This window comes from Podarcis cretensis (genome assembly GCF_951804945.1).
Source record: "Podarcis cretensis genome assembly, chromosome: 9".
Lineage (NCBI taxonomy): Eukaryota > Metazoa > Chordata > Lepidosauria > Squamata > Lacertidae > Podarcis > Podarcis cretensis.
In genome coordinates, this window is record NC_137178.1 from 51,791,633 (window position 1) to 51,807,319 (window position 15,687).

Here is a 15,687-nt window from a genome sequence, read left to right on the forward strand (position 1 = left end):
ACCTTGTTTCACTCTCAAATTTGAAAGCATCTGTTAGTTTCTGCTGCATCGCTAGGTACCGCTGCTTTCAATAAAATAATATAGTTCTGTGTTTTGCATAATTGGCTAAGTACGCTGAGACAAATAAGTGGATTGCAGAAGTATATTGTTTCTTTTTTGAAGTAGTGATAATCCAGGACAAAATTAAAATACAGTACTTTTTCTGTTCAGAATGTCTGAACTGTACACAACTTGGAAATCAAATATATGGTTCTTCAGTTTGGCCAAGTTGTAAAGCTCATGTATTACATAACTGCTTTAACATGAACTGAAAATCAAAAAATTTTATGATTTTGGTTAGGTTTGCTCTACATAAAAGACAAGGCATAACAAAAAACAGCTATAAAGTAAACTGTAGAGTTTGAAATGTGTTGGTTTTTTAGTCTGAAAATGCATTTTTAAAATGCTGAGTGTTTAATCAAACGATGACTGTATATTTTGCTGTAGAGATAATCCTTTACATTTTTAAACACTGGGAAACTTTCTATGCGATGTGAGATCTCATTTCAGCAAATCACTGCTCTTTCTGTGTGTAAATTCTGAACAATTCCTTTCCTACATTACCCTTCTGAAACGTCTGTTCTCTTTTTTCTTTTTAATTCTCAAGCTCACTATTTGGATAAGATAGTTAAAGGTACTGTATATTTGCTCTTCCTTGACATGCTTCCATGTATCTCTGTGTATATTATAGCAACCATTCCACTAGACTTGGCAAGTGCAACGTATTTTATATGTACTCCATGAATTATAAATTTCATTCATGTTACTTTCCATGTTCCTTGGATTTAAGAGATAAAGACTTTTAATGTTTTTTGCCACCTGTTAACATTTTTACTAAGCACTTTGTAAGTTTCACTATATCCTGTATAAATGGATTAGCTTTGATGATATCAAAAACTGAAGATAGCTGTGCATCTGCTGTTTGTGGTTTTTTTAAAGCCTTCTAGCTCTTGTTGCTTGAAGGAATCTCCTAGTCGTCCTATACGATAAGAAAAAAATGAAATGTTAGTCACAGGATGAGAAAATGTCATAGCTTCAAGGATACATTGCAATAGAGATATGTGTGTAAAAGAAGCCAGTGGTGCCATTGGCCAGGATCCATGTCACACCATGGGTGGTATCCCAATTAGACCTACTCAGAGTAGACCCACTGAAATTTCTAGACAGTGGGTCTACTTTGGGTAGAACTTAGTTGGATATGTGTCCATATATGGGTGAAAAACACCGCTGTGCCTTCCTATTGTTCCTCACTGGGTCCTTGTCAGGACCTTGATGGCTTTGTGCCATGTGCAATCTGTGCGCTGCTTTGGATGCTGGCCATTGCAGTTGACAAGCTGCTTAAATTTATAGAAGCTCCGTAGTTGCTTTTATTTTTTTATTTTTTAAAAATTGTCTATAAGCTTTTAAAAAATAAGCTTATATGTTAAAATATTTTATTGCCATTTACTAAGAAAATCTGTGTGAGATCAAATAATTATACTTCGTAGTTTTGGATTGCAATGGAAAAGCTGATTTAGCCAACTCTTCACTGAGCATGTACCACTAAACAGCGAACGTTCTCATATCTTCAGTTGTGGTAAAAGAAATGTGTTTTTGTTTAATTATCACAAGTACTTCCCTTTTTTCCAGATTGCCTTTCTTCTCTTCCTTATTTGTGCTTTTTCATTAGAGTATGGCAATATTCATGGCAGAATCCAGGCTTTCGTATAATCACTCTTGAGTGCATTCAATTGTTTTCTGTAATTCTTTGCCAGTAGGACAGATAAAGCTGTGTGTCCTCTGTAACCAAAGTGGAAGAAAAACATTTCAGAAGTAAAAAATTTACCTTCTGCACATACAATTGAAAAGTGCAGATGGCAAATAGTACCTAAAGAAAAACTGGCAGCCAAATCTAATCTCAGCCTGGCATGATGACATGATATCCATAACTATAGCTTCATCATACCTTGTCATGAGACGCTACTATTATTCCCTTCCATCTGTAAGTACTAATTTTTGCTAGAGGCAATAACGGCCTTAGAATGATTGTTTCATTTGTGCTGCGTAAGTGGAGAAAGAAGTACGTCAATAATTATTTAAGGATTCCTAGCAAAAAAAGATGGTTTCAAGCACATGTGTGAATCAACAGAAACAGGACACTAGGCTAGTTCCCAGAGACACTAAACAGATGCAACTTAATAAGCTAGTGGCACAAGTTATATTACATGCTGTATAGAGTTAGAAATAACTGCTTTGTCCTAAAATACCTGATTTGTAGCCACTGATCATAGTTCTGCTTCTGTACTTGCTTATGTGAATGTCTTACCGCAGTCATAGATAAGGAATACTAGAATTCTACATATATATACATTTATATATCTATCTATCTATCTATATCTATATATATATATCTATATAGATATATACTGTCGTCATTCTCATACAGGTCATGTTGGCTGCATGCCAGTTTTTCCATCAGTAGGAAGTGACAGATACTGTTTTTGATGTACTGTTAGATGAAAAAAAAAAGTAATAGATTTTGGATATATTAAATAATTTTAATTGTTTCCCAAATTTTCCCTCCTTGGCCATAAAAGCAGACAAGATAGGATATAAAGGTAACAGCACAAAAGCCTTAGGGAGATTGTCACAAAAGAATCACTCTCCGCTATCTGTCTTGAAGCACGTCACTACCGTGTTTTTGTTCAGTCTATCAATGTTTTATTGTGGTCCTTATGGTATTTCATTTTGTCCGTCCTAAGTAATCAAATACGCACAGCTATTACATTTAGTTGGAAATCCTGTCGGTCCTGTCCCATCCGTATGCAGCCTGAATCCTAATGTTTGTTAGAATAGATGCTAAGCTGCTTCACTATTTCCTGGGCTTTGCTTATTCTGTGAAAAGGAATGTACTTTCGGCATAAAGTATAGTCACTGAAACTGACCTATACTTTGTGCAATTATTTAATGCACTGTAATTTCACATGAACACATGGCAACTCTTGAGACCAGATAAAATTAACGTTGTTGAAAGCAGAGTGGCACAGCTACTTTGAAATTTCATAGGATTTATTTAAAGTAACAAGGAGCTTAACGAAATCTATACCATCAAGTAACCAGCAATGTATATACATCAAATAATTATTTCCTCTATAAATGCAGAACCCCTGTCGTTTTGCCTAGAGGCTGTGTTGTGTACTATGTTGTGGTCATATTGCCTGCTACTCTGATAAAGAACATGAAAACATAATTTTGTCTGGCCTGCAGGTATTTAGAGGTTTCTTGGATATATTTCCTGCCTGCACAGGTAAGTGGTGTCTCAAGTGTCAGACCAATCAAAGATGCCACTTAGTTAAGAATTAGAATCCCAGGTAATGTTGCTGCTACTCTCCATGTGCAATTACAGTATTTGTGCTGTTCTGAAGGCCTGTTCCCAGTAAGTGTCCCCTGTTCGTATTTTGATTAGATTTTAAATTGTTGTAATAGCTAAATCACATGCAGTGTCATTTTTTTTGTCTGTTTTGACAGAGGGATGCCCTGGCTTGTGTAATAGCAATGGAAGATGTACTCTGGACCAAAATGGCTGGCATTGTGTTTGTCAGCCAGGATGGAGGGGAGCAGGATGTGATGTCGCCATGGAAACTTTATGTACTGATAGCAAGGACAATGAAGGAGGTAGGAGATGCAGAGTGAAATTCCTGCACTGCTAAAAAAAATTGTAAAATTATCGGCTTCCCAATCAGGTGAAAAAAATACTGCTGTGAGAATGATACAGAGCTTTTACTACCTGTGATGAGATACATGCAGGAATGTGCTACAACATTTATTGCCTTCATTTAGTATGCTATCAAATCCTTAAGAGATGGTTACAGCAGGCAAAATGTGTACATCGAAATCCATTAGTGAGCATTAAGTTCCAAGTGGTAGTATTTTATCTAAGGGCAAAAATAATACTGTAATTCAGAGAGCTTTATAATAAAGCTGCACACATGCCCAACGTGAATAGTTGTGACATCCACATTCAGGAAAGTTTTTCAAGAGGTACAGATGTTGAGAAATAATTTAGTAAGAACTTCACATTTTTAAAAGATCCATTGTCAGCAACAATCTAATCCCACCAAGCTTCTTACTAGCACAACTGTTCCTTATCTGATCTCAGCTTTGACTCATTCCTGTGTTGTTCTTATAGCTCATTATTGAAGGCCTTCCAGAATAATTTTTAGCAACTACAGCAACATTGCCACACCTTCCCCTGCCTTCCATCGATGCCTACTACTTTATCTCCACTTTCCCCCAGCCCTATTTTCCACTCTAAAAAAATCATCTTCTATGTACCACCCATTTCCAGTTCCTCATAGTACCTTTTGCCTCTCTGTCTTCTGTCATTGCAATCATACATACATACATATTTGTATGCTACCTTTCCACAATTCAAACCATGCTCAAGGCGGCTTACACATTGCACCCCCCTCCCACAAACACATTTAAAAGGTCATGGAATGTTAATAAGCCAAAGGTCTGGTTGAAGAGAAATATTTTTGCCTGGCACCTAAAGATATGTAATGATGACTCCAGGCAAGCCTCCCTGGGGACACATGGAGATCCACAACAGAAAAGGCTTGTTGCCACCCATCGAACCTCTCATGGATGAGGCACACAAAGAAGGGTGTCAGATTATTTTTCCAGGGAAAGGGACAGTTAATATGGGTAGAGGTTGTCCTTGAGGTATTGCGGTCATGAGCCGTTTGAGGCTTTATGGGTCAAAACCAGCACTTTGAATTGAGCACAGAAACTAATTGGTAGCTAATGCAGTTGGTTTCCAAACCGTCTTCAGATGTATCCCTATGTATAATGCATTCCACTAATCTAGCCTAGAGGTTAGGAGAGCATAAACAACGGAAGTTAGGCTATATGTCATGGAGTGGTTGGACAGAGAGGAATGATAGGAGGAACCAGCTGGGGAACCCACAAAGGAAGAAGGTTCAGACCCTGGGGATTGGTGGTAGGGAAACAATGAGTGGTCAGAGGAAGAAGCGGAAGTGTTGGAAGCTGAAGAGTCAATGGGGCTTAGTGAGCTGGGAGCATCTGTGGTGGAGAGAAGTCCAGAATCAGGGGCAGAAGCTGAAGCAGAGGAGGAAGGAGGCCAAGAGGCAGAGATGAGTCCTACTAGTGAAGACTGCGGCAAGCTGCCCTTCCCCCTTGTCTCCCAGAACCAGAAGAAACATGTAAAGGATGGAAGAGAGGTTGGTTTCATACAGGCACAATTTCCGTTTGCTTGAAAATAATCCTGGAGGGGAGGGGACTGAGAAGGTGGGGGTCATTAACAGGGACACGTTTCCCCTGTCTCTCTCCCGACAGAGGTCATCATACAGGGCGACCAAAGCTGTTTCTGTGTCAAAACTAGGCCTAAACCCCAACTGAAATGGATCTAGAAAATCAGTTTCCTCCAAAAGCATCTGATTTGAGTAGCAGGTAGTAGCAGCCAGATGGGATGGTATTTCTAGCCTATGTGGGTGGGCATGAGAGAAGCTGTTCATGTATGCAAGGGAAATGCTTTCTAGATGCTCAGTTCAGTTTACAGTGCCATGTACAGTGTGACTTGACTTGTATTGAAACACAGCCCGTGTTTTGAGTTACCTGCTATAGGGTCACATTTGTTGCTATGGCTAATTTCACTGACTGACCTGCTTTGCACGGTTTTGAGTTTTCTGTTTGTGGTTTCACTGATTGAATTTCAGATTGTATGCTTATCTACATATCTGTAAACCTTTACGAGAATAACTTCAAAATGCTCAGTTCCTTAATAATGTGGTGTAGAATTGTGATGTAGAATTGTGGCAATGTATTTCGCCTCTTCCTGCCAACCTAGCAGTTTGAAAGCACCTCAAAGTGCAAGTAGATAAATAGGTACTGCTCCAGCGGGAAGGTAAACGGTGTTTCTGTGCGCTGCTCTGGTTCTAGTCATGCTGGCCACATGACCCGGAAGCTGTATGCCAGCTCCCTCGGCCAATAAAGCGAGATGAGCGCCGCAACCCCAGAGTCGGCCATGACTGGACCTAATGGTCAGGGGTCCCTTTACCTTTACCTATTTCGCCTCTACACTCATTCAATTGAATTATTTCCTTTCGGTTGCTACTTTTCGTTTCCAACCCAGTTGTGGTCTATTTTATTTTAGATTAATCTGTCCTGATAGTGTATATAGATGTGCTTCTTGGTGGCAGGAGAGTTTTCCACATGTGCAGTCACTTACCACATGAGATGAGTGAGGTACTTCCATGTGTGCTCTAGACCGAAGCCTCATTCCTAGCCTCTGGTCATTTATTAGAAACCTAGTGTATTCTTGTGCCTCCAGCTTCTTGGTATTGCAAATCCACCATGAGATTGGCCATGTTTGGTTGATTATACCAAGAGTTGCATAAGCTTTATGCTTTGCACATGCTGCGCCATTGCTCCCTCTTTCATGCAGGCCACAATTAAAGCAGGAACACTATAATAACTATAGTTTCCTTTTTTATCAAAACTGGGAATCTGGTTACCAGCTGAAGAACAAGCCAGGTTTAATTGTTTGAAGTTGCTTCTTGCCTTGTACCTGGTTAATTTTGAGTGTTTCTTTGTGACTGGAACAAAGAGGCTGCATGCATGGGGGGGGGGAGCGGCATGCATATCTTAGCTTACCAACCCAATATATGATTGTCTGAATAGGTCTGCACGCACACCTATATATAAATTCAAGCATCTAGTAGGGAGTCTGCATGACATATGACAAATTATGTTTTCTTAGTGAAACCTGCTACCTTTGGATGTCATTGCCTTCCCTCCAAAATATAAAAAGGAACATAGATACCTTTCTTAATTTTTAAAATCTCAAGATTCTATATATGCTTCAGTTGTTATTCTTTAGTTACACCTTCCTTAGCAGAAGAGGTTTAATATTTTCCTTCCTGTACTTGAAAGGTTTTGTATAGCCTCTGATTATTTTGTACATTTTCTCTTCACGGTTTCTAGTTATATACTGTTTGAAATATGAAGATCAAAAGTGCATACAATAATCAAGATGAACCATGTGTTTATATGGGAGCAAGCTGGTATAATTAGAATTTTTATAAAAGCCCATAGTTTAGATTTTTGTTGACAGGTTGGACTTAGCCCTATGGGTTAAGATATTCTAAATGCAAGACTATCATTTAGTACTATAATGATAATTTAGTGGACTTGAGCATTCTGTGATTTTCTTTCTTAATTCAAACAAAGATTGTTGTTGTTGAACCATAAGAGACAGGTGCAGTTTTTGGTCCCAACTACAATAGACTGATTATTTGGTAAAGGTATTTTGCCTTTGTTATTTTACACATGGGGCAATAGAATACTTGGTAAACTGCACTAGCTGTATAAATACAGAGAGAGAGAGAGAGAGAGAATGAAAAATGTTTTTGCAAGTTAGAAGGAGCCAGATTCATAACCATCCGTCACTCGCTTGGGCAAGTAGCTGATAAACTTCATAGAAAAATAACAAACAGTGTGTCCCTGTATCTTGACTGGTGAAAATGAGATTCTTTTCCTGATTGATGTGAGTGGGGAGGCTTGTAAAAATGCATTTCCAGCTGATTAGTTCAGAAGATGTCAATCTCAAACAGTTTTATGACCTGCAGTCTACATGCCAGATGTACATTTGCTATTTATAAAGTAACAAAGATGAATGACTAAATTTGAGCATTCCTCTATGGCAACTGTGCTAAATATTGCCCGCAGGACAACATAGAGCAAACAGAGCAAAGCCCCCAAAAGCACCTATTGCCAATATAGAGCTTTTAACAATTAATGTACCAGATACTGATACTAGCATAAATTGGTTTAAGCCCAGATTGACAAGGCATTTGTCTATTACTCTGTTATTTTTAAGAGAATACATTTTGAAGAAAATCATAAATACATTTTAACTTAATTAGTGACAGACAACACAAAATATGTCAATAGGTTAATATTTGTAAAGTTTCAAAATACTTTGAGAAGAACAAGCAGCATTTCTCAAACTGCATTTGCAAGACATACATGGCAATCTCACCTGTATCTTAAGATGTGAACATACAGGAAAGCAGATAATGAACATGTTTTCTAAGCAGAAAATATGCATGTTGGCAAAGTCACCAGAAGTGTTTACATTCTGGACTCCATACATATTTTTCTGGAAGAAGCTAGTGTGTTACCCTTCTGTCACTAGATGTTCATGCAGTTTAACAAATTAAGTAGCCCAGAAAGATGGAAAATGAGTTATGAATGCTGAGCCAAAGCACACATTCTGATGTGTGTAAATAAATACATAATTAGCAATAATTTGTAGTTGTTGTAAAGGTAATTTGGGGATATGATGAAAAGGAAATTGAAGGAGGAGGATAGACGTATGTGTGCTATTTTGTGCACATACTACTAATCTCTTTGGATTGTGGTCACAGTGTAAAGTTTAAGATCTAGCTAATTAATCATGTTTCCCTCAATGGCATTTAATTTAGTGGTGGCTAAAAACTAACAAAGCAGTAAGGTTATTGTGCTAAGTGATGTATAGACATTAAGTGATAAATAGAACTTGTCACAAAAGAATTGCTACCAAGACAAGAAGATAGACACACAAGATAAGAGAAATATAGGACACAGAAGCAAACAAATAATAATAATTTTTTTTTTACTGATTTCAGGTCAATTTCATATTTTCTTTCATTTTTCAGTGCACTGAGAAGCAGGTTGTATCATTTTTAGAAGATGATAGGAAAATGTAGAACAGAAAAAAGATCATTTGAGAATGAGAAATAAGCAGACTGGTAGGAAATAATAAAAGGAGCTGAGGAGCAGCAGAGCTTGCACAGCTGACGCGTGGGGAAGCGTCTTCCCTGCACATCAGCTGAGCTGGTCACGTGAGCTGGAGGGGTAGCGGAGACTTCATTGAGCTGCTCAGCTGATGCACTGGGAAGCTTTTCCATGCATTAGCTGAGCAGCCTCCACAAACCTCTGGCTAACAAGGAGACCCTCACCAGAGCCTGAAGAGGATGTCCTCTGGGCTCTGGGGAGGGTCGCAGTGCGAGCTGGAGGGGCATAGGGGCTTGCTCAGCTGATGCACAGGGAAATGGCTGCTGCGCTACCCCACACATCCTCTTTGGGCTCTGGGGTGGGTCTCCTCGTAAGCTACTAAGACTCTCCATGGAATTCCCCATTCTATGTGATTTCATTGACTTGCGAGGGGGTTCGGAATCTAATCCCCACGTAAATGGGGATTCACCTCTGTATTTAAATATGTTGTGCACATGTGTGAAATACGCAGGTTTGTATTCACTATGTTATGTTATATAAGCTGGTATTCATCATTAACTGATTTGCATTAAGATTCAATTTGCTGAGCATATATTGTGTTCTCATATATATATATATTCAGCTGAAAGAGCGGCTGAAATTACCTCTGCTTGTAGCAATGTAGCCTTTCTTCTAAAGGAAAAAGAATCCATCTTCATAAATGTTCTTAAATATTTAAAGCTGACTTGCAGCTCAAATGCTTTAAATATGCTCCAAGAAGCAGCCAAGCTGCAGTTACCTGCTTCTCTTTCTAGAAAACCAAATAACCTCACATAAAAGCTACTTTAAAGGCCCCTTGGAAATTATTTAATATTTATAAATCAGCAATATGTGTGTTAGCTATATCTGTGCTGGCATTGAAATGAAATTCTGCAGTGATTTGAAATCTGGTATATTTTGAACTTCTCAAATTGCAACAGTACTCCGTATCAATTCAGTATCAAAAAAATTTGTGGGTACTTTGTTTCTGTGCCAACATCTGCATGAAATCTGAATTTCATTGTGGCTTTTGGAACTTGTTTTCATTGTACTAACACATCACTAAGCAAAGGACCCAGAAGTATCCCAAGCTATATCCTGCTCCTTCAGAGGCAGTGTAAACCCTGTCAAGAACAGGCCACCTACTACCCATCTGGTCCAGGGAACTGTCCACTAACAGTGTCTCAGTTTTATCTGGATTAAGCTTCAGTTTGTTGGCTCTCATCCAGTCCATTACCGAGGCAAGGCAACAGTCCATCACATTCACTAGGTAGCGTTTTAGGAAAGCCTCTGTCTGAAACCCTCAACAGCCACTGCTAGTCAGAAAGACAGTATTGAATGTGTTGCCCTCCAGATGTTTTAGGGCTCAACTCCAGACAACTTGGTCAATGGTAAATCATGATGGGAGTTGTGGTCTTTCTCTCTCACCATGTGATATGATGAAGGGGAGGAGTATGTTTTATTGTTTCCCAACTTACCTAGAATAACACACCTAGGGTTCCTAGGCAGTATCCCCTTAAGGCACTGTCTAGACTTTGCTTAGTTTCAACAGAGTTACTCTATCTTGCACCTTTCAGCTATTCTCAGAGACCTTTTTAGTAACTTTGAGGGTTCTAAATTTGAACCAGCAGTGACAAGGGCAGCTAATGCTTTTCATATTCTGAGCATGCATATTGCTTCCCCCATCACATCAAGGATCAGATTTTCCTCTTGGGGGAATTGCAGCTGTGGAAATAATCACTTGTAAGCTGTTGTCATCATTGTGAATCTCCACTGGATGCATGAGGCGTTTTTGGCCCTAACGCTTAGATCAGGGAGCGTTCATATATATATATATGCACGTGAACACACACACAACTGCTTTTGTATAGTGCCTATTCCAGTGACATGCCCTTAAAATAACAAACCAAAAAATATTATTGTTTCCAGAAAGAGCAACTCACCCACACACTTGGTTATATGATTGGGAACAGTTTACATACATAAACCTGCAAAATTCAGCGTGGCGTCTTCTCATCTACTTTAGTGCAGCTATGATGTATAGTCTTACCACTACAACAGGAGCCACAGATTTATAGCTTAGGATCCTGAAAGGCAGGATTCTGACAGTTGACACGTTAACTTGGAAAGTAAACTGGTTTTCAGCCTTTCCCTGGTGTGGTTATGCAGTTGTGATGTTTGCATTATATTTATAATAACTGTGTTTTTGTATGCACTTTTTAGATATTCATCCAGTTCTGTTGTGTGCTATTTCTCTTATTTATTTTGTCTCGAGTTTCTTTAATATGCAAATTTATATATGCCACATTTGCAACATGGACCCTCTTCTTCATTGCTTTCAGATTATTACTTAGCACAATATCTGTCCTTTATTCCTCTGAAAGGCCTGAAAAAACTTCTAAACTTCTAATATCTTTGCTTATTATTTACACTGTGAAAACTGCTGAATGTGATTGTTGTCTTTATTTGCTCATTAGGGAAAATGAATAGGAAGTATTGCTCCTTTTCTTCTAACTTTTTTGTCTGTAGATGGATTAATTGACTGCATGGATCCTGACTGCTGTTTGCAGAGTTCCTGCCAAAACCAGCCCTACTGCCGTGGACTGCCGGACCCACAAGATATCATTAGCCAAAGCCAGCAGTCACCATCTCAGCAAGCTGCCAAATCCTTTTACGATCGGATAAGTTTTCTTATAGGACCGGACAGCTCCCATGTCATTCCTGGGGAAAGCCCTTTCAATAAAAGGTGAGGGTTTTCTGTTATTCCTTTTGCTAGACTTTTGTTTCAAGGATAGTTGGAAAAGTACAAAATTTGGGACTCTGCATGGCTGATTTTGTACAAAACTTCAGACAGACAGTGATACTGCTTTAACATAGATTTTTATACTGTGTACTGTCTAAGTTCTAACAGGGCATTCCATTAAGGATTATATAAATCTTCATTGACCCAGCTGATTTGGGTTAGCACAGTTGGAAGTGTATCAAAGTGATGAAAATGCCTCAGAAGGGAAGGCAGTGATGCACTTTTAAAGCTGAGCTCAGTAAATAATATAAATTATGAATTAATGTAATAGAACTGTTAACTGCGTGACAGTATGATTGCAGAAGCTGCCTGCCTGGTGCTTTGCAGAGTGGTTATATACCTGAAAATAAGCTAGTAACTGAAAGCAGGTGTCCTGTGCCTTACTGAGTGAAAGTAGATGATTTACTCTGGAACTCCTGTGTCTGCAGTAATTTAGCTGCATTAATGTAGTTGAGCACAGCGGTTGATTAAAAGTTGTAACACAAATGTTCCTTATTACTCCTTTAAATTCTGTGCTTTGCAGCCCCCGCAGGTTTACAGATTGCCTAAAAATTAATTGGCAAAACACTTTTCCGTAGGGAAGTGCAAAAAGATAGGCTGTTTAGAAGGAAAGCCTTGAGTTTATAATTTTAAAACACCATTGCTAATTTATTAATTTTGCACACTGATCCAAAATGCTTTGGTTGTGATCCAGAGAGCTCCTTTATATGCAGTCAAGAGATTGTTCGCCCTAGTAGGGGTCTATCCAAACAGCAGTTCCCTCCTACTGCAGCATATCATAAACGGCTTTTAAAATTCATGAAACTTAAAAAGATTCTTACAGTGCAGCGCAGGACGCTTTTGTTTGAAAAAACAAAACAAAATAAAAACCCTGCTTCATACTGAGGGTGCTCCTTATATTTATCAGATTTCAGCCATTGGCTTAGAAGTAAGTTATTTTGATCCCAGTGAAACCTACCACCAAGTGAGTGTGCTCAAGTTTGCAGAGTTAGCAAGCAAGATGCAGCAGTTCAGTTCTGAATACCATTACTAGGAAGTAAGCCACATTGAATTCAGTGGGGATTGTAAATAAACATGCCCAGGATTTTACTGTACAGTGGTACCTCGGGTTAAGTACTTAATTCGTTCCTGAGGTCCATTCTTAACCTGAAACTGTTCTTAACCTGAAGCACCACTTTAACCTATGGGGCCTCCTGCTGCCGCCGCGCCACCGGAGCACAATTTCTGTTCTCATCCTGAAGCAAAGTTCTTAACCTGAAACACTATTTCTGGGTTAGCAGAGTCTGTAACCTGAAGCGTATGTAACTGAAGCGTATGTAACCCGAGGTACCACTGTATAAGCAGATAATATTTTTACATGTGAACACAGAGGCGAACCCGAATCTGCTGCTGAGTGTACATGTGACAACAAACCAATCAGTTACCACTGTATTTGTATGATGCAAGTGTTTGTCATATTCACACTGTAAGTAATTTGGTGTACACTGAAACCATCTCAGAGAGACTATAGATCCAAATTAGTTTTGAAATAAGGCAGTGGCTGCACAGTATACAACGTTGTGAAATAACAGGATGTTTATGCTTTGGTACATTGGCATGGAAGTGCTTGTTTGGGAAAATATTAAATGTTGTAATTTTGTACCTTTCCCTACAGTCTTGCATCTGTTATAAGGGGCCAAGTATTGACAGCAGATGGAACACCACTCATCGGAGTTAATGTGTCGTTTTTACATTATCCAGATTATGGGTACACCATCACTCGTCAAGATGGAATGTAAGTTTCATATCACATATGTTGAGATAGCAGTACAGAAAATTAACTTGCCTTATTTCATCAAAAGTTGTTTTGAGATTTATGTCTACACACATGTTTATGTTTATGTCTACACACACACACACACACACACACACACGAGAAAAGGACTACTGCTTCTTCTGACAAACTTAAGAAATCAGAATCTTTAAATTTAAATTGTATATATGTCTGTGAGCAAGATGTAAATTTAAGGCATTTTACACAGTAATAATCTGATTTACATTAGGTTTGACTTGGTGGCAAATGGAGGCGCATCTTTAACCCTAGTGTTCGAACGGTCACCATTCCTTACTCAATACCACACAGTTTGGATTCCATGGAACGTCTTCTATGTCATGGACACCCTGGTCATGAAGAAGGAGGAGAATGACATTCCCAGCTGCGATCTGAGTGGATTTGTGAGACCAAATCCTGTCATTGTATCATCACCTCTTTCTACCTTGTTCAGGATTTCCCCTGAGGACAGTCCTATTATTCCTGAGACGCAGGTACAATATATCTTAAGTCCAAATATATTTGTGAGAATCAGGACCCTTTCTAAGTAAGGGGGGCTGGGGTCAAGGTTCCTTCTAGGGTCCCCACATTCAGTGCCTTGTCAACTCCACTGCTGCCACCCTGATTCCTACCCTTTCCTGGTTGCTTTGTCTCCCCCCTTCCCCCCCCTTAACACGTGTTAATGGCAATAGTTAATCTGTCCCTTGTGATGACTGCCACCATGGAAGCTAAATGTGGCATCTGAAAGCAAGTTAAAATTTAAGGAAATGTGTTACTGCTTAGGATATATGGGCTGCAATGAAATAGACAGTGGGAAGGATCTAGGAATTACAAGGTTATCAGCATATTGAAATACATGGTGTGACCTATAGCATGTTTCAAAATGAAGAGTTGTTTTTATTTTGAAATTAAGGACTCTTATGTAATATTATTTAGGCAACTCAAAACATTCTGCTATAAAACTTGTGTTTTAGACTCATAATTCCCCACTCCATTAGCATTGCAAGGTGGAAGGGGATGAAACATAATCATTCGTTGATGTGGACTGGAAGCCTAAAGGAAAACACAGAATAATTAAGCAGGAGCCAGTTTTATCTGTCACTGTTATGCCTCTGCCTTTGGTTACTGCAGATGAGATCAAAAGTTAGTTTCAAAATACTACCCGTGGCAACATAGCTTTGATTTTTGGCAGTAGCTGATGAAATGTCTAAACTCAAGTCTATAAACAATTAAAATTAATAATTTACAAGCCTCTTGGTAAAGTGCTTTGAAAGAAAGGATTATTTTAAGAAAAAAGTAAACTTTTACACCTTGATTTTATTTAAACTGTACTAATATGAATAGCTTTTTTATGATGTGTGGGCACATTAGCGCTGTTGCTAATACATATCTGATATGTATTTTTGCAGGAAAACATAAATTAGAGGGGTGCTTTCTCCAAACTCTGTGCACTCACAGGATTCTTACCTTCTGTAGTAGAAGTGACGCATATTTATAATTCCCAAGGGCTGAATGTTAAGCTCAGATGCACAATACATAATATTGAATATCCTCATCTCTCACAAAAAACATTAGTCACAATAAATCAATACAGTTCCAGGCTTTCTTGGAAGTGAACAGTGTAATTTTTCAAATAAATTATCAAGCAAGACATATAAATATAAAGTATGTGTAAGTGATAACTTGAAAAACAAAACAAATAAGTTTATTTCCATTTGGTTTTCCTTCACTAGAATCAGCCACAGTACTAAAATGAGTTGGCAACATTCTGCATCATTTTCATAGCATACCAGTGTGCTACTCTAGTTATGGAGTCAAAGCTTTATTAACACTTTGCTGTTTGCCAGGACAGTCTGGTGGCAGAAAAGAACAGCAATCACAGATAACATTAAGCCAAGGTGTATGATTTGTTCAAATCATAATGTAGACAATCCTTGACTTAGTTTGATATCTTAATCAACATTCATGATTTGTTTCTGTCCAAACAAATTGCCACGTGAAGCCAAAGTTTGCTGTTGGCTTCCTGAACATGGTTGTTTGGGAGAAACAAACCATAGGCACTGGTTCAGACATCACACTAAAATTAAAGTTTGTTGTTCATTGCTCCAGAATGCAGCCTGGGTTCATTTTCTTGAACAGTATGCAATGGAGCCTGGGCAATTGCCCCATCCAAGATCAGGTGACAGCACTTGCCACCCACACCCCATGCCATGCTATTGAAAGGGGTCCCCCCCACTCC

General features: G+C 38.7%; 1 protein-coding gene across 30 annotated transcripts in view; it reads left to right on the forward strand.

Moving 5' to 3' along the window:
• The window catches only part of TENM3 (teneurin transmembrane protein 3), a 1,288,912-nt gene that overhangs the window by 1,223,401 nt on the left and 49,824 nt on the right, over positions 1 to 15,687 (forward strand). For 20 of the 30 annotated variants that reach the window (XM_079991304.1, XM_079991293.1, XM_079991294.1 and 17 more), the window contains 6 exons: positions 647 to 673; positions 2,616 to 2,636; positions 3,547 to 3,693; positions 11,365 to 11,581; positions 13,293 to 13,412; positions 13,681 to 13,942. In XM_079991304.1, the coding sequence (XP_079847430.1) occupies positions 647 to 673; positions 2,616 to 2,636; positions 3,547 to 3,693; positions 11,365 to 11,581; positions 13,293 to 13,412; positions 13,681 to 13,942 (794 nt within the window). The remainder of the gene's footprint in view (positions 1 to 646; positions 674 to 2,615; positions 2,637 to 3,546; positions 3,694 to 11,364; positions 11,582 to 13,292; positions 13,413 to 13,680; positions 13,943 to 15,687) is intronic. The other 10 variants (XM_079991297.1, XM_079991298.1, XM_079991316.1 and 7 more) reach the window with 3 other exon arrangements.